The sequence below is a fragment of the Artemia sp. Qi Xiang Cuo genome, chromosome 14 (assembly GCF_049724085.1).
Source record: "Artemia sp. Qi Xiang Cuo chromosome 14, ASM4972408v1, whole genome shotgun sequence".
In the NCBI taxonomy this organism is placed as follows: domain Eukaryota; kingdom Metazoa; phylum Arthropoda; class Branchiopoda; order Anostraca; family Artemiidae; genus Artemia; species Artemia sp. Qi Xiang Cuo.
This window is the reverse complement of record NC_142807.1, coordinates 63,837,964-63,863,589: the sequence shown is the minus strand read 5'-3', so window position 1 is coordinate 63,863,589 and position 25,626 is coordinate 63,837,964. Positions and strand designations below refer to the sequence as shown.

The following is a 25,626-nucleotide window of genomic DNA, read 5'->3' as shown; positions in this document are numbered from 1 at the left end:
ATATAACGAAAGAATAAATATTTGAAGAATGATTTATTTTTATCTTTGATAGAAAATCTTGATTGAGGATAGATATCATTCTAAAGGTTTGCCCATAAATAGAGCCCCGTCATGAGTCCTAGATCAATAAAATTCCCAATCGATTACGCAATCAAGTTCTCGGAAATCCACTTTCCCTTCGATTACGCAATCAATTTCTCAGAAATCACAGTGCATGTCCGTTATATATGAAATCTCAAGGGTGAATTGTTATGTAATGGGGAAAATCATATGTAAGCAGACCTCTGATTGGCTGAGAAGGAGGATGTATCCGACTCGTTGATTGGCTGAGAAGGAAACACGTGATCTAACTGTTACTGGGAAAGTCATAACATTTGGCAAATTCCTGTTTTTTCATTCTCAGTGAGAAAACCATAAAACAGACATGAATTGCTGTTGACATACATAAATGTGACAAAGTCCCCTGTTTTTCAAATTCTCACTGACAAAAACCATTAAACATCCATGAAAACAGACATAAATGTGACAAAGTTCATGTTTTTCAAATTCTCACTGACAAAAACCATAAAACAACCATAATTTGATGTTGACATCCGAGAAAAACATCAAATAAATCGAACAACACACATATACAACCATGAAAACAACCATAAATGTGACAAAATTCCTGGTTTTTCAAGTGAGAAAATTCCTGTTTTTTCATTCTCACTGAGAAAACCATAAAACAGACATGAATTGCTGTTGACATCCATAAATGTGACAAAGTTCCTGTTTTTCAAATTCTCACTGACAAAAACCATTAAACATCCATGAAAAACATCAAATAAATCGACCAACACACATAACCATCCATGAAAACATACATATAATTGACAAAATTACTGTTTTTCAAATTCTCATTGACAAAAACAATAAACCACGTGGTTCTCGTGCCAATATATGGTGTTAAAAAAAGTTGTAGGTGGCAGCAGGGGTGAGCAATGGGGTCAATAGGGTCACCTCTACTGTTGGGGGCCTCCCCTCAAGGGGCTTTCCCCTCCTCAACGCCTCGCTCTTTACGCTAAAGTTTGACTCTGTCTCAAAACTTTATTTTTTAAAACAATAAAAAACTTTAGCGTAAAGAGCGAGGCGTTGAGGAGGGGAAAGCCCCTTCCATATTTATTTACAGGCTGGGAAAGCGGGGGGTTTGGGGAGTGGCAGCCCCCCAACTGTGCCTCCTAATCCCTGTACGTTTTAAGGTTCGACCTTGTAACTCAGCCTCTTTAACTCTTTAGAAAACGTAGTTTTTTTTCAAATAATAAGTATAAGTAACTGTCCCAAAACCAAGCCATAACACCTGTGGAATATCTATAAGCAAAACAATACCCAAAAATATAATATATACCCAAAAAGTTTTCCAAGCTTCCTTAACCATCATTCACCTAGCACTAAATGAAAATAACCACATCCCACCTCTGAAAGAATATCCTTCAGCCAGTTTACCTCCCCAGTCATCAAATATTCAATTTGATGTTGTTTATACTTTCCAAGACTGTTCAAGACGCATATATTTTTCAGTAAAGCGCTAATGACGCAGTAGTTATAGAATTTTACCGTGAGAAAAGGAGGCGATACCCAAACTCTTGTTTGTAGTGATTTTTGTTTGTTTCAAGCTTTATTTGCATATTCAATTTAAGTTTCACTCGTTTTAAGAATTATTTATTCATTTACATTAATATCTATTGTATGTTCGTCTGCATTGATTGTTAATTTAATTTCTGTTCGTTTTAAGTTTAATTATCATATTCAATCTAAGCATTACTCGCTTTAAGATCTATTTGTTCGCCTGTATCATTAACTGTGGTTCGTTTTTTGCTATGACTGTCTATTCAATTTAGGTTTGCTTTGGGTTTCATTTATTCTTTAACAGAAATTTCTAATCATTTTGGGCTGTAACACTAAAATGCATTTTTATATGCTGCGCTTAAATTTAAAATGGCCTTTAATTTTTGGATGCATTTGGGAGAAACGGGCGTGGGGGGGGGGGGCTGGTTACCCTCCGATATCTTTTGATGCTTAAAAAGTGAACTACAACTTTCAATTTCCAATCAAATGAGCTCTCTCTGAAGCTTATGCGAGAATTCCTTCCTTAAAAACCGTATATGCCCTCAGGGCATAACTTATAACCTTTGCCCTAAAAACCTTGGGGGGGGGGGGGGAAGTATCATGCTCAAAGACATAATGTCCAGAACTTTCAACTACCTTGAATAAAATGGCTATCTAAAAATTTTGATTTGATGTGTTTGGGGAAATGGAGGACGTGGAAGGGGTTTTAGTTGCCTTCCAATATCTTTTGACTATTAAAAATGGCACTAGCCATTTAAATATCCAATCGAATGAACAATTTTTAAGTTTCTACGACAACAGTGGTTTAGTTGCACGGTGGTTCAGTTACAGTGGTTCAGTTGCTTGGGGTGGTTCAGTTGCGATGGAACCCTCTCAGTCCCATGCATGCTTTGATGGTAAAAGTTAAAGTTAGGTTAGGTCAGGTTAAATTAGGTTATAAATCTGGGTAATGGTTTAAAAACCTAACCTAACTTGCCACCTTCAAACCTTATATTAAACTGAAAAAGTTGACTGGCAAGGCTGACAAAACCCAAGGAGAAAAAAGGTATTTCGGACATTCACCGGTCAATGTAGACATTCACCAATTTCGGACATTCACGGTAACATATTCATAAGCACCGGTCCTAGACTTTTTTCGGCTCTAGATTCTTTTTTTGTGAGTTCTAATAACTTTTTTTTAAGTACAAGGTAACCAGCACCCATCCTAGAATCTTGTGTTTATCCCAGTGTTTTTGTAGCCCCAGGACATCTGATTAATGTTTGATGTACCCATTTCTTCAAAATAGCTGAAAATATAAATGATTTTGTATCCAAGGATAACAAGAAACCTATAGTTCCTCCGATAAGGTCCGTAAATAGGTCCGTAATAGTCTGATAAGCCCCAGGACATCTGATTAACGTTTGATGTACCCATTTCTTCAAAATAGCTGGAATTATAAATGATTTTGCATCCAAGGATAACAAAAAACCTGTAGTTCCTCCGAAAAGGTCCGTAAATAGGTCCGTAATAGTCTGATAAGCCCCAGGACATCTGATTAACGTTTGATGTACCCATTTCTTTAAAATAGCTGGGAATATAAATGATTTTGCATCCATGGATAACAACAAACTTACAGTTCCTCTGGTAAGGTCCGTAAATTGTACTATCTGTCAATTCTTTACATATAGATCTTAAAAATAGAAGCTAAAAGTTAAAAGTGGAAGATCTTAAAAGTGGAAGTTAAAAGTTAAAAGTGGAAGATCTTAAAAGAGGGCATGAATTTGGATGTCCAATAGCGTGACAAGTACAGGGATAAATTTTTTGGTTAAACAGTCATAAGGAAGATAATTTCTTAGACTGCACTGTTTTTCCATTTAAACTTATAGAGAAAAACGGGTTTAATTGACCAAGCAGTGAGCAAAACGTACTAAAAGCAAAACACAACAGAAGACATTAATTAAAAAATTCCTTTAATTCCCAAATATTCCTCTCTACTTCTGGGAGCCTTTATCAACGAAGGAAAAAAACAAAAAGAGAAAAAACATAAATAAATTTAAATCAATAAAAAACAAAAAAACAACAAAAAAAGAGAAAAAAACAAAAGACAAACTAATAAATAAAACTCACACTCTAAACAATTCTAAAACTGCAAAAACTGTAATTGTCTGCCTATTCACCGACAACCGTATGTCACCGTATGTCACCGCATGATATTTCTCCTCTTTAAAGCTGGATTAAAGTCTTAAGCTTAAAGGAGCATAAACATTTTGTTGTGGAAACAGAGAGGGGCTAGGGACCCTGAAATAAGCCATTAACTCTTTTTTCCTAACCAATTTAAAACTTACACTCGTTAGCCCTTGGGCCAAGAGGATTAATGTGGAAAAAATTATTTTAAAATATGTCTCTTTCTAATTGGTACCTCCTATAACAAAAGGGGCTAAAAATGGCAATATTTTTTGAATTTTCTGAGATTTGTATGAAATTTTGGGCTAAGATGACCCCAATGAAGGAAAAAAAAGTTGCTTCCCTTGTAATGCTAGCAGCCCAAAAAGGGTAAGAGAAGTGCCAAAAGCCTCTTATTTACCCTCTTCAAATGGAAGGGGCTAATCAAAATTAAGACTAATGTTTAGTCAGTCTCTCGGCACCTTTTAAAAAGCTATATCTCATGAAAGAACTCGAAGTTTACAAACTCGACAGGAGACTCATTCGACAGTAAATTGAAAGCTCTTGTGCCCTTATAAAGGCCAAAAACTACTGGAAGGTAGTCAGCTTCCCTCTTGATTCAATTTCTGCTATCCTGTCCTTCTTTAACCCCGCTGATGTCGATTCAAATTCTGAGATATCTGGTTGGTTCAAAAAATTTGAAATATCTAATAAGTTTGCCCTCAGAGTTGACATCAGCCCACAGGCCCAATTTTAATTTTCATCTCACCTTGCTACTCGTATAATAGATGAACCCCCAGAAACACAAAACAGAATTAAAATAAAACAAAAATGTAAAAATAAACACTATAAGCTATTCCACGTAACATATTCCAGCTATGCTTGGTATAATATATATCAAAATTCACTCTTGTTTCACTATTTTTATTTTATTACTTTTCATGTGGCTGCTCAATTACACATTTGAGCCCCCTCCCCCCCTCCCGCTGCCTACGCTAAGGTTTCAATTTTTATCGCAAGGCTTAAAAATGAACGCAATCCGATAAAAGTATAAATAGTTTAAAAGTATAAAAGTATAAATAAACATATAGAATAATATAAGCAATGAACACAGAAAAATTAATCAAAATTACATATTATGACTTGCGCTCACTCATATCATGGGCCAAGGGGCTCACCATTGCACAATCTATGAAATAAATCCTCGTTTTCAGTAAAGCACCAATGACGCAATAGGTTTTGGACTTTTACAGTGAGAGAAGGAGGCGATACCCAAACTCTTGTTTGTAGTTTCGAGCTTGATTTGCATATTCAATTTAAGTTTCACTCGTTTTAAGATTCATTTATTTATTTGCATTAGTATCTACTGGATGTTTGTTTGCATTGGTTGTTTATTTAATTTCTGCTTGTTTTGGGTTTCATTTATACTTTAATAACAGTTTTTTTTTTGTTTTAAGCTTGATTTGCATATTCAGTTTAAGCATTACTCATTTTAAGATATATTTATTCATTTATATCAGTACTTGTTGTATGTATTTTTGCTATGATTGTTTATATAATTTCTGTTTGTAATAGTTTCATTTATTCTTTAATAGTAATTTCTGGTCGTTTTGTGTTTGAATTTTAACATGCATTTGTATCTTCTGATCTTAACTTTAACCTTTCAAAACCCAAGGTCAAATATATGCCGCTTAAGCCCAACGGGCTTAACAATGTTAAGCTTGGGTCACCTTCGCCCGTCGGTGGTTCAGCAGTCGACCATACACGATCAGATTTCGATGTAACATCACCTGGATGTTGTTGACCCGTAGAAGCTTCCTCTTGGTCGCTGTCTTCGGATGATGAATCATTCGACTCTATCTGATACGACATATGTGTATCATTACTATTTTCAGAAATTAGAGCAATATCCTCAACATCAGTGTCACATCTCGAATACATTCATTGTCGTCCACTTCACTCGTATCTTCATCATAATTAGAACCATCATCGTCCGTAGAATCCAAATTCAACATTTGCATAGCTTCCGCTGCACTATATGTACGATTTTTAATCATTGCTAATCTGAAAATAAAAAAAAGCAATGGATAGAAAAAAAGAGTAAAATACAGGAGTTATATGCCATGGACCTGCCGTTAGACAGTACAATGAGAGAGAGAGAGAAAGAGATAGAGAGGTAGAGGGATGACGCCCCTGACATCGCCTTCGGGTTAGGAACCGGACATTAAATCCTCATTGGTTGATTGATGTAGTGTAAATAGCTAAATACACACTAAATAGAGCCTAGATCTAAATGACTAGGTTAGTACTGTCGATATAATTATCTTCCGCTGTCTACTGCTAGAAATAAAGTGACATGCCAGCGAGAGCACGAGGGCCGACAGTTGTAGGCCTCTAGGCTAGCGGCTTGACTATAGCTACAACCTTCCAAGCCTGCAACCTGAATAGAGCGATAACACATGAGGACAATGATGTACGTTTGGACGCTCCTAACCCTCAGTGTCTAATACAGTCAAAATATTATATCCGCTTTCACCGGCCTAAAAGGACTGGAAGCCGTATTTTCCTATATCCACTGGGAGCAGCCTAAGGACCGGTAAGGTTATAACTATATGTATCCTGTGCGTAATTATAAATAAATAAAAGTATTAAAAGGAACTGTGCTTATCTCCAAAAAATGTTCAAAAAATAACAAAAATTACACCCTGGGGTACAGTTGTACCCGCCCCCCTTGGGCCATGAAGGGCTAATATTGCCTTTACTTTCTTTCAAAAACTCCTTTTTCGGAAAGTTTTTTTATTAATTCACCAAAAAGGCAATATTCGCACGCTACTGCTACTACTACTACAACTACCACCACTACTACTGCTACCACTACTACTACTACTACTACTACCAATAAAAAGTACCAATTCTTTAGTGAGCACTGCTAAGGCTGAGGATAATAAAATGAACATCTGAGGAAACATTGAGGAAAAAGCTGAACAAAATTAAAACATACTCTATGCATACAGATTGCTGATACGGGCTCCTCAGCAATGCTTTTGGAACGACTTACCGTATCGAGATGAAACTTCTGGAGCATCATGAGCGGGATGTTGAGCTGACCAAAAGGCAGCTTGTACCTGCTATCGATACTGCTGCTACTACTCTTGCTACTACAACTAATATAATAATATTACTGCTACTACTGCTATTATTACTGCTACCACTACTATTATGATATCAGCACTATTAAGGCCAGGTTGTATGAAGGTGAAAATTTTACAAAATATTGAGGGGGAATTTGAACTAAATAAAAACAAACTATGTGCATGCACACTGTCAAAATTGCGTTTCTTAAGAATAGATTTGGGCATTAAGATGGAGCTTTCAGAGAATTCTTAAAGGGAAGATCAATTGACCAAAAATGATATGTGCATGCTACTGCTAAGACTGCTACCACTGCTATTTTTACTGCGACTGCTACTACTACTGCTACTGCTACTGAACTACTACAATAACTAATTTAATTGCAACTACTTGTAAAGCTAAACGTACTAAGATGAAAAGGGTGTCAAAAGGGATCAAAAGGCACATGAGCTTCATTTTTGGAGCGGCTTACCGTATCGAGATGAAACTTCCGGGGTATCATGAGGGGGATGTTCAACTTACCAAAAGGCAACATTTACTAGCTATTACTGTTAGTGATACAGCTGTGATGACGGATTTTCTATTTATCTTCTTGATGAATTGTTAGTGGGGGAAGGGAAGTTTCCCGGACAAATTTTCTATGGACGGGTGATTTCCTTGCATGGTTAAAAAACGATCAGAAATCAGATAAAAGAAAGCAAGTTTTTCAACTGAAAATAAGGAGCATCATTAAAACTATATACGAGCAAAATCATTGCATATGCGGGATGGCTGTCCCTTTCTTAAGCCCTCGTTTTTTACGCTACGGTTTGAGTTTTTGTCCCAATAATTAAAATTGACTGCCGAAACACAAAAGCCGTTTAATTGGAATAAGGGTTTTTCTTAAAATACTAATAAACTTTAGCGCAGCGATGTAGGGATTGAGTGGGGAGGGTCCCTCTCACATACGGAATAATTTCGTCTTGTTTTAAGTTTTAATGTTACTCCTTCTTTCAGTTTAAAAAACTTCTTTTTAAAATTTAATTGGTTTAAGTACTACTCTTTCGGGTAAGAGGTGATCATTGGAATGTTTCGCTATCTACAGGGAGAATGCCATAGCACTAAAACTGCTATTAGCTAAGTTATAATGATCTTTGTCAAACAGTTCGGAGTAACAAACTGTTAGTAAGGAGCGACCCGGCTCAATAGTAACCGAAACTCTATAAAAACGAACTCTAAACCGAAACTCTAAAATAGATTCATCAAAAGAATCAAACTTTCATCCTGATTTCAAATATTTAAGTTTGATCAAGTTTAGTCTTACCAATCAAAAGTTACGTGCCGGAGAAAATTTGCCTTATATTTGAAAAAAGGGGAAAACACCATCTAAAATTCATAGAACCTTAATGAAAATCCCACCATCAAATTCAGCGTATTTGAGAACCGTACAGTAGAGGTTTCAAGCTCCTATCTGTAAAAATGTGGAATTTTGTATTTTTGGCCAGAAGAAAGATCACGTATGCGTGTTCATTTGTTTTTTTTTTATTTTCCCCAGGGGTGATCGTATCGACTCAGTGGTCCTAGAATATCGCAGGAGGGCTAATTAAAACGAAAATTAGAAGTTCTAGTGCCCTTTTTAAGTGACCATAAAAGTGGAGGGCAACTAGGCCCCCTCCAACGCTCACTTTCTTACAAAGTCACCCGATCAAAATTTTTAGAAAGCCATATTGTTTAAAATGGTCGAAAAAATGTAATAACTATGTCTTTGAGGATGAGTAATCTCCCACAGTCCCCAGGGGAAGGGCTGCAAGTTATGAACTTTGCCCAATGTTTACATATAGTATTGGTTTTTGGGAAGTATACAGACATTTTCAGGGTTTTTTTTCGGGTAGGGGTGGGGGGGGGTTTACTTGGGAGGATCTTTCCATGGGGGAAGGAACATTGCTATGAAGGGGGCACCGGATTTCCCAGCATTATTTAATGGAAACATTAAGAAATTAAATAAAACAAAACAAGTTTTTTAACTGAAAGTAAGGAGCACTTCAAAACTTAAAACGAACAGAAATTATTACGTATATGACTTGGTTTGCCCCCTAGTCAGTACTTGTTCTTTACGCTAAAGTTTCAATTTTCGTAAGAGCTATTTGTTCTAATTAGCGGCCTTTGTGATTAAGGGGTCACTCTTACAGAATTGGAAAAAATTTAAACTTTTGCGTACAGAGCGAGGTATTGACTAGGGGGCGAACCCCCTAATATACGTATCAAAAATGTACGAATATAGAAGTTCGTTGCGTAAGTTACGTATATTTATTACTAACAAAAATGTTCGTAAATAAAATTAAATAACTTTCGAGAAAGCCATTTAACCAAAAAAAGTAAAATTAATATGCAAATTTCGTTTTTATTATATATATTAGTGCAAATGTACGGTGAGCCAAAATCGAAACCTGCATTAATTCAAAAAAGGTCAGAAATTATATTTAAAAAAAGAAGTTTTTTCAACTGAAACTAAGGAGCGACATTAAAACTTAACACGAACAGAAATTATTCCGTATATAAAAGGTTTATGAAAAGTTTGACTCTTTCTCACAACTCTATTTCTTAAAACAATAAAAAACTTTAGCGTAAAGAGCGAGGCGATGAGGAGAGAACAGCACCTTTCATATAGGGAATAATTTCTGTTCGTTTTAAGTTTTGATTAGTCAAGAAGGACTAATCTTAGTGTGTAAATAAAAATTCAGTTTAAGAATCTAAGTCTTTTTTAAGAATTGCCTGAAATAAGAAACTTGCTAGGAACTTAGTTAAGGGGCTAAAGTAAAATTTGTTAAATTCTTTTAGAATAAAAAGGTTAAAGATAGATGCAGCCCCTTGCAGCTGGATCATCAGCCATGTTTGATTAAATTACCCAATTTTATCGGTTTGTGTATAGTTCTTTTGATTTTATATGGGATAAAAGTTTAAAAAAAGGATATTTTCGAAAAAAATGCCACTTGAGATAATTCTAGTTACAATTAATCAATTTAATCCGAATCTTAAATTCTGTCTTCTTTCAGAAATTCTGATCGAGTGCTACTTGACATACGTGAATTGTTAAGCGATTTGTCGTTGAGTATTGATAAGATTTCAAGCCATGGAACGATTGAGAATGACATAGATAATGCCATCATGCGAGTTTCTACTGCCGGTGATAGATCCAGTCTAGAGGTAGATAATTATGGCTGTTTTGATATATATATATAAATATATATATATATATATATATATATATATATATATATATATATATATATATATATATATATATATATATATATATATATATATATATTTCTTACCATACCTCTAAATTCTTCTGGATGGTGACCCTACGTGTCTCCTATAAAAACAAATAAAAATAATAAAAAAATTCAAAATAAACTAATTAATATAAAAATAATAAAACAAATAAACCAAATCATCTATCAGTAAAACTTTCTTTTACAAAAACCCCTTTTAACTATACTTCGGCTACTATTTAACTCCAAAAACAAAACAAAAGCAAAATTACAAAAACTGGCAACGCTGTTTTACCCATTGCTACTTACACTGAGACACACACTCACAACATATTTCCTCAAACATAACCTACATCTTTCTAATGATCTCTTCAACCAATAACTCCATCCACTCAATATCCACACTTTCTTCCCACCTTTAAGTTTTACTACAACGTATCATCATTCTCGTACAATCACAATCGATTCTTCCTAATCCGGTCTGTTTTCTCGTCTTCCTTCTTTCCAGCACATATTTACATAGTTTCATCACAATCAACACCACAGCTTGCTCTCTCCTCTCATTTCCAGGAATTTCTACATTCAGTTTAATCAAACTTATCTTATCTTCCTCCTTATTCTAAATTACTCCACAATCTCTTAAGACATTAAAACACTTATCTACAATTCCTTCATTACATCTACAACTGAAAAATTTGTGCTTTAGGCCATTTATCACTATTTCGTTGCAAAGCTTGCACTTTAGACGTTCATCTTGGGTAAAGCGGCTTATACGATCTTGAAGCGGCAGTATCTCATGAATAAACAGATTCATAAATTCCTTTACAAACTGACTATACGGCACACTATACAATTTATCAAATGATAGCTTAAATTTCACAAATGGTTGTTTTGTTTTCACGTGAAAAACCACTTCTTCTTCTTCCGTTTTCTCTAAATATCCATCCACTATCTTTTTCCTTTCGGCATTTTTCACCTGATCATTCAGCAAGCCTTGGTTTTTCATTTCTCGAATACACCATATTACTTCAGTGAGTTTCTCTGGCACATCCCTGATCATTTTTTGTTTTTCTAGTTCATCCTTCTCAGTATTTATCACTGGTAAGGCCCATCCTCTTACCGTCGATAATCACTGGTAAGGCCCTTCACCGTCGATCCATTTACTACAGATCATCTCACAGACGTTTCTTAATTCTCAGAGACTTACACACCTTTCAGAAATTTATAACACCAATACCCCCCTCTTCTCGAAGCACATACAATATTTGCATACTCCAAACGAAACACCTCCCCTCCAAACACCTCCACCTCCAAACGAGGGGAAACAGCTTTCCCCTCCAAACGAAACACCAAATGATCCTTTCTACCTTTTTAGCATACTTTTCTTCAAGATTAAAAGCCGGTGCCAGATAAAATAGCAGTGGGAGAGCATTTGTGTCTACTTACACTACTCTCTCAAACATTGACACGAAGTGTGTTCTTTGAAGGGCTACCAACAACCCCTCAATCTTTTGCACACGCTCCTCCCACAAATTTTCCACATTCACCGTTCTTTCAAAAAGTGCACCCAATACTTTCACTGACTGAGCCTCCTTGACCTAGACGCTATCATCTAACCGTGCGCACCCACCTGTGTTTAGTAACTGGCTCTTTTTTCTGTATATTTTTTTTACCAAGAAATGCTCCTCATACCACATTATTCCTCTCACCACTTTCATCAAGTTAGCCATACTCCCAGGAAGGAAGGCCCCATTGTCTACAAAAGCCAGTGATTTCAAGGAGATATTCGTCGTAATGGCAATCCCCTGTATCCGCCGTTCAAGATACTTAAATCTATATAAAGTTCGAATAAATAAGGGGCACTCGGATCCCCTTGTCGCACTGCCTTTTCAAGCTTCAGCCTTCCACTAGAGTAACCATTTACGTTCACATCCACCATCGGGTTCTTATATAAATTTTCATACCACTTCACAAACCGTTGATCAAACTCAAAATTTTCCTTCATCAGTGTCCACAGTATCGATCTTATAACCGAGTCATACGCTTTGACAACATCCATACCCAGTAGGAAAGCCATTACCGAAAACCCCTTATTCTTTGCCATTTCGTCGTCTCTGCGTACCACCAAGTCATGTAGCACGTTGAGAATATGCTGGGCCTTCTTTCCTTGAATACCACCAAACTGATATCCTCCCAGGATTCCAGGTATCACCTTCTCCATTCTCTTAGTTAAGAATTTAGATATTATTCTGTAGTCACTGTTTGAAACCGATATAAGCCTCCAGTATTGAAGGTCCCTTCTATCGCCTCCTTTAAAAAGGAGAGATATCATGCTCACATCATCCTCTGGATATCCTTGTCCAACATAGCTTCTCAACACCAATGTAAACAGATCCCCAATTTCCGGAAAAAATTCTTTATAAAATTCGTATCCCAGTCCATCCATCGCAGGTTACTTACCATTTATCATTCCTCTTATTATTTTTTCAGTTTCCAGCCGGGTTACATCCTGCAGTATCAACTCATTCTCTTCGGTCTTTACCTTCCTAACTGGTTCGAAATCTGCCAAGGAATCCATTCTGCTATCTTGTTCTTGATCTGGCAATGTGTAAATTTGCTTATAAAATCTTCCACTATTTTTTGTATCTCCTCTTCATTTTCCACAACCTATCCCTGCTTATTTCTTAATCCCCTAATTCTATTATTTTCTCTTTTCTTTTTTGCCTTAATTTTTATTTCTAGATTTACTTGCTCTGCATTTTCTTCTTCAGGCAATCTATTTTTCAGTTTCCTAATTTCAAATTCTTTTTCTTCAACCTTTCGTATTTCATCTTTGACCTCTTTAAACTCGTACCATACCTCCGTCCCCCCGTCAATCTCTTCCTTCAGTTGGTTTAACACTCTATAAAGATGTCTTTTATGTGCTTTACTTACCCTTGTTGATTCTTTTTCCCAGTTTTGTACATATGCTTCTACTTTTTGCTTTAGGACTATCCAAAATTGCACTGGCTCTGTCCCATCTGTAAAATCATGCCTCCAAGTTCGAATACTAGCTCTCAGCTGCTCTTTTAGTGGGCTCTTTAGTGTTAAAGGGTTCAGTTTCCAATAGTTCTTTATAAGTTTTTCTCGGTTTGTGTTGGTTCCCATATCCATTACCAGAGCAGTGTGGTCAGAGAAAGATACGAGTTCGTTCTGAACACTAATCACTTCCGTTAACAGATTATGCTTCACATAAATCTGGCCTATTCTGCTTGATCCTCGATTATCCATTCAGGTGAATCCAGATCCTTTCCCAAAATCAACCCACACATCTTTCAAATTCCAAGCACTTATCACCATTTTTAAACCTTCACTGCATCTTCTTCTTGCTACTTTTCAATTCCTTCCTAAGGCATCCTCTTCGGACACTATACAATTAAAATCCCCCAACATTTTCAAATTTTCTCACAAAAGAACCTTGGCAATTTTTCACGAATGGCACTCTCCCGTTGTGTGAAGTTACCCGTTCCTGACGGTAGGTGGATGTTTACTATCACCAATGACCCACAACGCAAACTACAAATGCTTCCATCATCTTCAAAACGCATGCTTCCTTGATCACACTGTACACTTTCTTTTAAAAGGAAACCAACGTCTGGCTTGAGCCTTCCGTAAACATACTGGTAACCTGTCGGGGCTTTAAACTTTTTCAAGTCAACTTCTTGTAGACACGCTTCATCTATATTCTGTTTTGTTACAAATTCGTAAATGAAAGTCTGTCTTGTTGCTTGTTTTGCTCCATTCACGTTTAATGTAGCTATCCACATTTAATTACTTTAAAAAAGAAAAAAAGAAAAAAACTTTTCTTCCTTTTCACCTATATCCTCTTTTTTCCTCTATTTCCTGTTTCCTTTCCGATACCTTTTCCTTCCGTTTTCCTCTCCTTTGATTGGTTACTCCCCGTGCTACCAAGGGATGCCTGACTTTGGTTCTCTTCGATGACGGTACATTTTGGTTTGTTGCTCCTTCTTTTACTTGGTTTTATTTTGTTTTGGTTGGTGGTCTCAAAACCCTCTTTTGTTTTTCTGCTACTTGTTTGCTTGCTCCAGCTTCTGAATTGCCGTGTTTCTCTGCTTCTTTGGTTGCTGGTCCACTTTCTGCCGCTTCTTTTGTTGGGTCCGGGGTTTTTTTTGTCCACCTCCTTTCTGAGCATTTATCTTTGCATTTTCCAGTACCATGTTTACCGCAGCTGATGGTGAGAGTGTGCTAATGCCTCTAACTCCTTCATTTCCTTGCGGTGGCTTCGGTGTTGCTATAGGTTGTGGTCCCCATGCCGAAACTAAACTATCTGGTTTTGGACTCAGGACACTCTGCCTTCTTTGATTTTTGCAATTTCTCTGACAGTCCTTGACCATATGATCCTCGCCATGGCAAATATAACACGCTTTCGGCTGATCGGGATAGAAGACGTTGATTTTCTCCTCCCCCCCCCAAGGACCTCAATAGACGGCGGGATGGGGGTATCGAGATACATCAAAGCTGTTGCTCTTCCCGTATATACCTCGATAAACTCATCTCCAGTATACACCTTTCTTCTTATGTTTAGAACTGTTCCGTAAACCTGGTGTTGCCACTTTATCTCATCGCTAGTTGCTTCTCCTGGGACCCTTCTTAGCTGCACGACTATAGGGCGTCTCCCGGTTCTTTTAACACTTACCGGATGAAAGCCGTTTCTGAAGCCCATCTTTGGTTCTTGCGTCTTGTAGTGCGCTACTAAGTTATCCGCCAACACCACGGAATTCATTGTTACTCGCACTTGACCAAAGTGCTTGAAATCATCTGAATCTATCGTCCTCGCATTCCCACGGTTAAGATTCAGCTGCTTCAGAAACCTGTGAATATCCACCTCTCTAACTTCACTCATGGTCCCATCATCTATCGAGCGAAAATCGAAAACCACTGTGTTCCTACTCATCTTATCACAATAAAAAAAAAAATTGAAAAAATAAAAAAACCTTTTCCAAATACCTTACAAAACCCTAAATATCCATGATCTCACACTCTCACAACAAAACACACGTTCTCCTCTCACCCAAAAACAAAAAAAAACTCACTTCTCAAAAAAGCACCCAAAAAACTTATCTTTAGACGCGCAAGGCTCTCCTGCCACACATCCACGCTGGCAACCCTGCGCACTAAGTACACAAACGACACGTCATCAATGACTCATCTTTCCTATCTCAATATCAAACACAAAAACGCACTCATACAAATTAAAAAAAAAAACACTTATCACTCTACTCATGACAATTTTGTCTCTCCTTTCAACCCACACAAAGCCAAATTATCGAACTTTTTCCGACCAAAAATAACAAAAATTTTAAAACTAGTTTCGGAAAATGCCCACCATTAAACAGCGTCGCAAGCGGGATGAATGGTGTTTGACTTGCATAAGGGTTAGATCAAATGGGGTTTAGTTAAAAGTAATTGGGGGAGGTATGGGAGATGGGCAATCCATTTTCCCTAGATTTTGAAAAATGCCTCGTCTCAAATTTCATTGAAAAATGCCTATTATTGTATCGGCGTTGAAAAAAAATGTCACCCCTTAGATTTTGAAAACCTGAATTAACATCCCTTGGTTAAATTGAATGGTTGATCTCAATACTTTTGAGTTGAATGAGGTTGGTCAAGTGGGAGGGGGATTGAGAGGCATCATTGATGAGGGAATAGGGAGTGTGGCTACAATGCAACCCTAAAATTTACTTGCGTTACGATTTAAATTTCATCCACGTAAATCATAACGACTGACTGATAATTATATTTTTTTAATAAGAAGTACTTTCATACTCATTTTTTTATAGACCTGTGACAAAGGCATACAAAACAAATTAAAGTAAATTTGGAAGAAACTTTTAGTTAATTAGTCACTGGAATTAATAATAATTAAGAATTTATGGTAAAATATATAAAATCATTTTTTTCCAAATACATAAACAAGTTTCAAATTTCTCAAAACATCTCAAGCAGCCATAATTGTTTATTTAATCCTATAGAATCAGTTGAACTTTTTTTTTAATATAATAGAATTGTGTGACTCATAACAAGGCACAAGAAAAATAATTGAAATCCCTAAAAAGGTGCTCATCTGGATCCCTATAAAGGTCCCTATATCTTAATGCAGGGAAACACATTAAATATACAAACATTTGAAACACTCAATCATTACACTTCATATGTTCATTTTAAAAGCCAATGCCAATCTTAGAGCTGCTATAGGGAAAAACGAAGAAAAAACTTTTTACGACACTTGTCATGACTATAAATTGGATTATTAGCTCTTCTCTTTATTACAGAGTCATTTCTTAAGTTACCCTTGAACATGACTGGAAAATAAATATGCTCCCTTTGTAGGAGAAGTTAGATCAATATTTTAGCAAAAAAGTTCAAAACTTTTCCCCATGTTTTGTTGTACTATTTAAAACTTTCTTTTTCTGAGAATTACAACTTTTTATTTTTAATAATAAAACTCTTTTACTTAAGAATTTAGTTTAACTATAGAATGTGGTTCAATAGCCATCTGAAGGTAAAATAATGCGGAATCATTAAAATCTGGGTAATTCCCATACATGGGTGCCCATAAGGGGGGGCAGGGGGTGCCCCCCCCTGGCTGAATGATGCTGCTTTATTTTTATATTTTGTTCAGAGATTTCTATTATATAGCCTTAAAAGTGCCAATTAGACGAGGTTTGCCCCCCCTGGAATTCAGCTTATGGGAGCCCATGTTCCATAAGTCTCTGCTTATAGAGGTCTGATTTGACAACGCAAGTGGGAAGTAAGGTGAATCACAACCCGGAGGAGATGGTAGAACTAAATCAATAGAGACTTTGAGTAACCATGTTATAAAGGTTCTATATATTCAGCAACTCGTGAATAGACTGGGGATGGAGTTAAAACTCTCTTATAGGCAGTGGTGGATCCAGAGGGGGGCGAGGGGGCACCCCCCCCCCTAACGTAGCATAAAGTAGTGTCATTTACTTAATTCACGCAAGTTTGCACTAATTAAACTTGCTCCTAACGCAAGTTTATCGGATCAGTCTATTTTGCGCCCCCCCCCCCTTAAAAAAATCCTTGATCCGCCCCTGCTTATAGGCCTGAAGAAAGAAAAGGAGAGGGGCAAGCGGAATTCCTATTTTTTTTGGCAGTGGGGCTCAACATATTTTATATACCATCAAACGAAGTTTTTTTTCATTACAAGCCGTTATGGGACTTATATTTTGCACATGGCTAAGTAGCGAGGTAAATCAAAATCGTTATATGCTACCAGGTTATCATAATAGCGTACCTGCAGCATCTGAGAATGACATAGGGCATCAAGCAAAGCAGGGCAAAACATATTTTTTTCACAAACCTCCCTAATATTTTTGACAATTTAAACCCCATATGGTTTCGAATCTACCCACGATAAAGTGGCGATGTAAATCAGAAGATATTGTATTTGCTCACGTTAACAAAATAGCCTATCCCCAATATATCAACAACAGGTTGAGAGATCAAGTCAAACTTCGAGTGTTGTAGATGGGTCAAGTAGACGTCATATTTTTACTAAAGGATGGCGGAAGAAGTGAATCTAAAGTCAATATACGTTTCCTCGGCATCAGAACGTGCTGTCATGTGACCATAACGGTATTTCTGCAATATCCTATTAAAATCTTTGGAAACCAATTTGAAGCATACAGAGAGTGTTAGGTCAAGGGGTGATTGGACCGTAAATAATGACTTTAAGGGGAGAATAAAGGTAAATTAAAAGAAATCTTATGGGTTGGCTGTGACAATGGTATTTCTGCAACACCTTGGAAATGACTTCTGAGGACCAAGTTGAAAATTTTGTACAATATTAGGGGGGGGGGGTAGAAGAGATAAAGGAAACTACATATTCTATTTTTGGAGAAAGAGGGCTTTTTTTTTTAATCCCACCTCCTCTCAGTGGCACTAACATTAAAAAAAAACTACTTTTAAACATTACAAAAATCTAAATGCCACCTACACTACATTTTAGTGTAGGTGGAAAAGAGGGCTTAGGGTCAGTAAATGTTCATCTTTAATCTGTCTTAGAGTTTTGGCACTGTTACCCCTGTCAAGAGACTAAATTCTGAAGCATTATCGTCTTCTATATATTGTTTTATTCCGAAAAAGTACTTTTTCTTCCTTTTATAAAATTTCGTCGTAATTTGCTTTTAATTATTCATTAAAAGCAAGGATTTTTATCTGTAAGCTTGCTTGGCCAGAAACTTGCTGTCCCCAATTGGCTCACATTTACAAGATATGTAGGCAGAGACAAGGGAGCCCAAGTAAAGAGAAAGTCTATGGGGGATAAGTTGTATTTATTCATTACCCTATAAATAGAACAAAGTTCGCCTTGTCATATCTAATCCCAGCTGACTGGGTATGTACAAAGAGTCAAACAAGTCGAAAAAGAAAAAACAAGCTAAAAAAAATTGGTTCGATCGAACTGAGAAACCCAAAAAGAGGCTGCCACTTTTTTTTCTCTGATCGATCTAAAACTTTCAGAGTAAGTATATTGGACTAGGGGTACCATAAGGAGGAAAAAGAATTTGGGAAGTTATTCGGTTATATCGATGTTTAATACGACAAATTGATTTTTTTTTATTATTATTAATTTTATTTTCTGATCGTTTTTCAAATTTCAAGCCATACAGACGCCTTAAATAAGATGAGATGGGTTTTATTTTCAACTAATAATTACATCATACTTAACTGGCACTTACAAAATTTTCTTAAATTACATTGTCAACCAAACGTAGAATATAGTAAGAACGTGTGAGGCTTTATTAAGCCACTATTGTGGCTTGAGCAACGTGACACAGTCGTTCACCATAAACCAACCTCATTCGCTCCAACCTCATTCACTCTTTTCTTACCTTTCAATACTATTCAAACCTCCCGAATAAAAAAAAATACCCACAAAACTAACCCTAAAAATAAAAATTAAAATTAAAAAACGCAAAAACTAACACTCAAATTTACTCGATTCCCACCCAATAAAATTTTTTTGAATCTAATCTTAAACTGAAACTGGTTTTCTGACTCTCTAATGCTCTCGGGGAAACCATACCACAAATTAACTGCATAATTTCTAACTACAAAACTAGATCGATTCGTACTCCTTACTTCTGGGACTAAGCTTCCACGACCTCTAGTCTTATGCTGATGATAATCTGAATTAAACTTGAAAATAATCTCTTATTTATTTTTTAAATAAAATTTTAAGACCTAGGGAACCTCAACTGAGGTAAACAATTAGGGCAACCAATATGATTTTATTAATTCGCGACTCCACATTTTGTTCAAGATAAAAAACCTAACTTTTTTCAATAAAATTGAAACGAAATTTTGCAAAAACAATTCTTTTAATACTTAATTAAAAAAAACATTTCTGCGAAAGAAGTTATTAAAAGAAAAGTAATGACCTAGATAAATCAAATATGAGCAGAAATAAGGCCAAAGAATTTTTCTGGTGTAAAACTACCATAAATCACTACAAGTAAATAAATAAAACCCTTAACATCAAGCTCAAAATGAGCAGAAAGCACCCCAAAGTATAATTGTAGCTCTTTACTTTTCTTTGTAAAACTTCTTGTATGTAAAAGGTTTCTAAAGTTAATTTCAATTAGTTTTTAATTGACTTAGACTTTTAATGGGTCAAGATAAGAATAATACAGATCGATTCTGCTTTTCCTATAAAAATCCAGATTTTGGCTTACTAGTCGTAAGCTGGACAAAATTTTGTAACAACTTTTAATAATAGATGTACTATAATGTTTTCAGTTGCCGGGCATTGGTAAAAATATTCAAACATGAGAATTCAAAATCTGCATTACCGTTGGGGTTCTGTAAGGCTGAGAGAATTCCAAACCTCATCATGTTACAACTTTGAGCACAGACAAATACTAATCAATCCCCCCCCCCCCCCCTCCAAATGCACTAAAAGTTTCTACTTAATTCCCTTAACCTTTCCTGAGATATCGCAGATAAATCCTTTTGACAACCTTAAATGCACATAGTGCGTTTTCATTTAGTTGAATTTCCCACTAAACATACACCAAAAATTTATCTTAGTACCCTTCTGTTCCTAAGATATCTCGTATATGCCCTGTGGGTGAAATTGGATGCACATTACTATCTTTAGATTTAATTTAACATCCCCAAATATATACCTGGATATTCCAACGTAATGTCTTGATTTTTTCCTGGGAAATTGCACTGACACCCTTTAGACAATTTGAATGCACATAGCTTATTTTGGCTTAGTTTTAAATCTCCCTAAACCTTCCTTAAAAGCTTAGACTTAATAACTTATTCCTATCCCGAGATATTACATCTGCCATTTTGATAACCTGGCTGCGTATAAACTCTTTTGATGAAGTTCTCTTTTTCTTTAGTTCAATAGTAGTAGTAGTAGTAGTGATAGTAGTAATAGCCCTGAGAGTTTCAACTTAAACCCTCAGCTGTTTCAGTGATATTGTTGATACACACTTTTGACAACCTGCTTACACGTATACATGCAGTGTGTTTTAGATTAATTTTACATTCCCATCAACTTTCTCAGGAATTTTCAATTTAATACCCGATTCCAGCCCTAAGATATCCCTCCTATGCCATTTTGACAACCTGGATTTACTTTAACTATTTTGGTTTAGTTCAATAATAACAGTCGTAGTAGCGGTAGTAATAAAGGTAGAAGCAAAATTGATAGTAGTGATAGCAGTAGTAGCTATAGTATAATTAAAATATTGCCTTTTTATTTAGTTCAATATTCCCCTCAGTATTCTCTAAAAGTTCCATCTTATACCCTTGGTCTTCAAAATCCCCTTCGACATTCCCAGAAGAATAGTAATGGCGGTGGTAGTAGTAGTAATAGTGGTAGTAGGAACAGTCGTAATATACATATAGCGCCTTTGGTTAGTTTTAGATCCCCTCAATATGCTCTAAAAGTTTCAACATAATACCTTCAGCTGTTCCTGCTTTATTATTGATTCGCCCTTTTTACAACTTGCACGAACTTAGTGCGTTTTGGTTTAGTTAGCAATGGGCAAAGTAAGCAATGGGCAAATCATGTAATACACAGCCCTTTCCCCAAGGTCTTTGGGGGGATTTTGTCATCCCCATATGCATAGCTGTTGAACCTTTCCACTAGAATTATCAGTTTCTCAACGCTCGAGCCCCCTCCAAAAGCTTTTACGACAAATTTTTCCTTACGAAGTGTCTTGGAAAAAAAAACTAATAATAATGCATAGAACCCGCACCCCTCTTTAGTTAGGCAGATTTTTGCGCTGCGTATGAAAATGGTGGACCAAAATATGTCCACCATTTTATTACCATGTCCACCACACAAAATATTCAAGGGTACCTGTAGAAAGGGGGATGAAGGGTTCAGCCCTATAGAAGACTAAAAATTACACACACTTTAATCCACTTAAATAATAATCTCTTTTTCCACAAAATTTCATAATAAAATACTATAAAAAATTTTTTGCGCAAAATAAAAGCTGATAAAAATTGTGACTCAATATTCAGATTTTGCCACGAAAAAACATTTAAATTGCAACCTAGCGTTAATTCTTAGGCAAAAAAAAACAGAAAAACTAGGATGAAATAAAAACCAAAATTAATAAGAAAAAGACAAAACCAATCGAGGTAATTATTAGACGTTAATTAAATAAACAAAAAGCCGTCAAATCGCCAAAGATCTCTGCTAAGCCATCCTTAATACTGTGAACCAATAGCAGAACTAAGTGAAATAAAAACCGAACAATTATTAATTTCGAAAATGTTCTCGAAAAAAGAACAAACGAAACTAGACTGGTTGTTTAATGTAATATAATTATATTAATTCCTGGAAGCTTTATTAAATTTTTATTTTTCGATGGTGTAGTAATTAAAGAGAATATGCTTTTAAAATACCTCATGTTCGGTAAAGTACAAGTTCTGATAATCTTTTTGCTTCTCATTGGAAAACTTCTTTTTTGGAAAAGCTTTTTTTCAAATTAGTTCTTAAAAAAGCTTGTAATTACAAAACTAGAGAGCTCGCTTGCTCTCTAGAGAGCTCGACATACAAATTTTGTATTGAACTTTATTTACAAGCTTGGCGCCCCCAAGCTGAATTTTAGGAGGAGGGGGCCTACCTGGTCTAATCGGCACTTCAATGCTGTATAGTAGAAATCTCAAAACAAAAATATAAAAATATAAGGCAGCGTCATTCAGCCAGATGGTGTGCCTTATTCCTATGTCTTATTCGTATGAAAATTATAATACTGTTTACAATGATCTATTTGTTTAAGCCATATGGGTATCAAATAAGATAGGTAGGGGGAATTACACAAGGGGGAGGGGTCATTTACTAAAACCTAGATTATTTGCGCCTTCCCCAGAATTTTGAAAAACAGCTTTTTTGTTGTTTTCAATGTCTTTGGTCTTTTTGGTATTGTTTGCATTGTTGGAATCAGTTCCCGCCTTATAGGTATTTGCATTTAAACCCTGAAATAATAACAAAATTGCCCCCTAGATTTAGAAAAATGGATCCAGTACATCTCCCCTATATATTCCTGAATAGATGGCATTATCAACGTTCAATTCGTTCTATATTTGGAGAATAGGCCTACTGAGTAAAACATGAATACGTGGTTTTACTTGTAAGGCCTGAGATTTCAACAATTTACACAGTTTGACTATTTATCATATTACATTATGCAACATACAAAAAATCGTAAGGAATTCTTTTATCTTGAAAATCATATTAGCTGAAAAAAGACGAGCATATCTCCTTCTTTTCTTCTTTTTTTCTTGTCTTGTAAGAAATTGAAAATATTTCCTTTTCCGGTGATAATTCTCTAACTTAATACAAGAAACAAGTGAGTTAAACAGAAAAAAAAAACCGGGGGAAAAAACTTAAATACAACATATGCCAGTGAAGAAAAAAAGAACCAAGAACTAAATGGACATCCACCATATAGCTAATACAGAAGTAGACTTCACTTGAGGTAAAAATAGATGTTATGTTCAGACTTAGGATTCAATTTTAGGTATATATCTGCAAAGTATGGAGATGGAGATATATATTCCACAAATAGCCTATTGAGGCCCTAAACAGTTTATAAGTTTCTTAGAAAACTGGAAAAACAAGGAAAAAATTAAAGACAACGACTGTCCTCCTGCAAAATGTGTTAGATAGGATTATTCTCCATATCATGCAGTAACAATTGTTTTCTTATTATGTTTCCTTATGTCCGGCTGGACTCCTACGCTTAAAATACTGGTTGGTCAGTTGGCTAATCCAAAGAATTGTATATATATATACACTGTCAAATTAGCCATTTGGTGGTATTTCGAACTAAATAGGCAAGTCAATGGGTGAAAAAAGCAATGAATAAAGGCAGCACTTTGTATAAGCCCTTAGCTAAGCCGTTTATATGGAATAGTAAGACCAGTTTCATAATGCTGTGATGTAACCCTTCTAATTCTGGACCCAAGTGGTAAATAAAGGAAAAACGGTACTGCTGCATTATGCGGGCACCGCTATATACTGTATGTGGAATGTCAAAGAGAAATGCTACAGCCAAATGGGAGAGACAGATACCCGGTACTTAAACAGTTCTTAGATTGGAATTGATGTAATATGAATGTTAAAATTACAATTTGGGATTTGCCAAAGACAGAAAAAGAGGCAGTTGTATTTTTACAGGATAAGGGGTTATTGCCCAAGACAAAAGAGTGTAAAAATGGACAGATTATGACCTTATACTTGAATGAGAAGGTGTTATGTACGGACAAAATCGTCAATACGGACAACACCGTCAATATTGGACAATATTGAAGGGGTTGTTTACGGCAATGTAAAAAAAAGTCGGTTTGCGTATCAATACGTGGCTTGCTAATAGTAAAATACCATTTCTTAATGCAGTTCGTTTCATTTATTTCTGGACCAAAGAATGGTCGTCTATTGCCATGCATGAAGAAGAACTAGGAATTTCTAGACATAAGGTAGTCGATTGGAATAACTACCTTCGTCAAGTGTGCGTGTTCTCTTTTTGTTCATAAACCATTATAATCGGATATCTGTCTCTCCCGTTTGACTCAAGCATTTCCCGTTCGACATTCCACATACAGTATATAGCGGTCCCCGTATAATTCACCTGTACCAAAAAAACTTACAGTATAAAAAATAAGTTTTTAAACTTTCTTTACATTAGGGTTCCGTAGTATTCCCATCTCAAAATTCCCTGACCCCAAAAAATTCCCCCTTGGAAAAATTCCCTCCGATAATTCATCCTGAAAAATTAAACAATTAATCCTGACGAAATAAACAATTAATTGAATATTGATGAGAGAATATTTGGCCGTAGATACAATAGCTGGAGATAAATGTTATTAAAGATTTAAGTTTATCTCGTGATTGTCGAAAGTATTCTCTGAAAGCTTTTATTGACTTTCATTTTCAGCTTTCTTTTCCTTAGAAATAAAATCTAGAATAGTGTCAATGCAAGCTTTTCTAAACATAAATTTAGTCCAACCACTGGAACTGTAACATATCGATTTGATAGCTTCCACTAATATAAAATTCGGCTTCCCTTAAAAAAATAAAAATATTTTTTGTCTAGTTGGTCGATAAGATCTGCATCTTATCTGATCAAATAGATAAGTATTTGATTAAGATTTTGTTACTATTGGTCAATTTAAAACTGTTTATTTATTTATTAAAGATTATTTAATTAATAAACACGAAGAAGTATGAAAGGTATAGAGGCAAATCACGTCCCCAAAAAATCTTCGCCGTTGTCTTCCACGAGAAATAAATGACGTCTAGGAGATGATCAAGGAACTTTTCATGTAGCTCCTCCCTCATTAATTTTTTCTCTTTATACAGAAGGAGATGATATGTTTAAGAAAAATTGTGTAGAAAATCATAATCTTATAATATTTAATTATTTGGATAACTCTAGATTTTTAAGCCAAAACAAATTTTCTTGGCCAAAAAGAAATCATAGAACATTGGAATTATATCTCTCCAAAGTTTTCACCTGAATCTTAAATAAACTGTACTTATTTGGGATCTTTTTCCGACTTACTGCTAAGCAGTAAAAGACAATATTTTTATTTTGATAAAATTTGCAAGTGTTTGAGCGCATAGCAAATACACAAATGCAACATCCCCTACTTCCTACAAGGCTCTATGACGGGTAACAAAACAAAACACACTAAAGAGGAAAATTACAGGGAGTCGCAGGTGTGTTGAGCTTAGTTGAGTTGAAGAATGAACACTTAAAACTGGGACTGCAGGGAGTCGCAGTTGAGTTGAGCTTAGTTGAGTTGAAGAATGAACACCTAAAATGGGGACTGCAGGGAGTCGCAGTTGAGTTGAGCTTGGTTGAGTTGAAGCCGTTGAGGCTCTATGGGTCTTTCATTTTACTAAAAACCAAGGAATTTTTTTAAACTAAC

The 25,626-nt window shown here is 35.7% G+C and overlaps 1 protein-coding gene across 3 annotated transcripts in view; it reads left to right on the top strand.

Annotated features, from left to right (window-relative positions):
- LOC148944748 (uncharacterized) overlaps positions 1-25,626 on the top strand; it is a 284,458-nt gene that overhangs the window by 200,902 nt on the left and 57,930 nt on the right. For all 3 annotated transcript variants that reach the window (XM_089100249.1, XM_089100247.1, XM_089100248.1), the window contains exon 6: positions 9,913-10,063. In XM_089100249.1, coding sequence (XP_088956375.1) covers positions 9,913-10,063 — 151 coding nt within the window. The remainder of the gene's footprint in view (positions 1-9,912; positions 10,064-25,626) is intronic.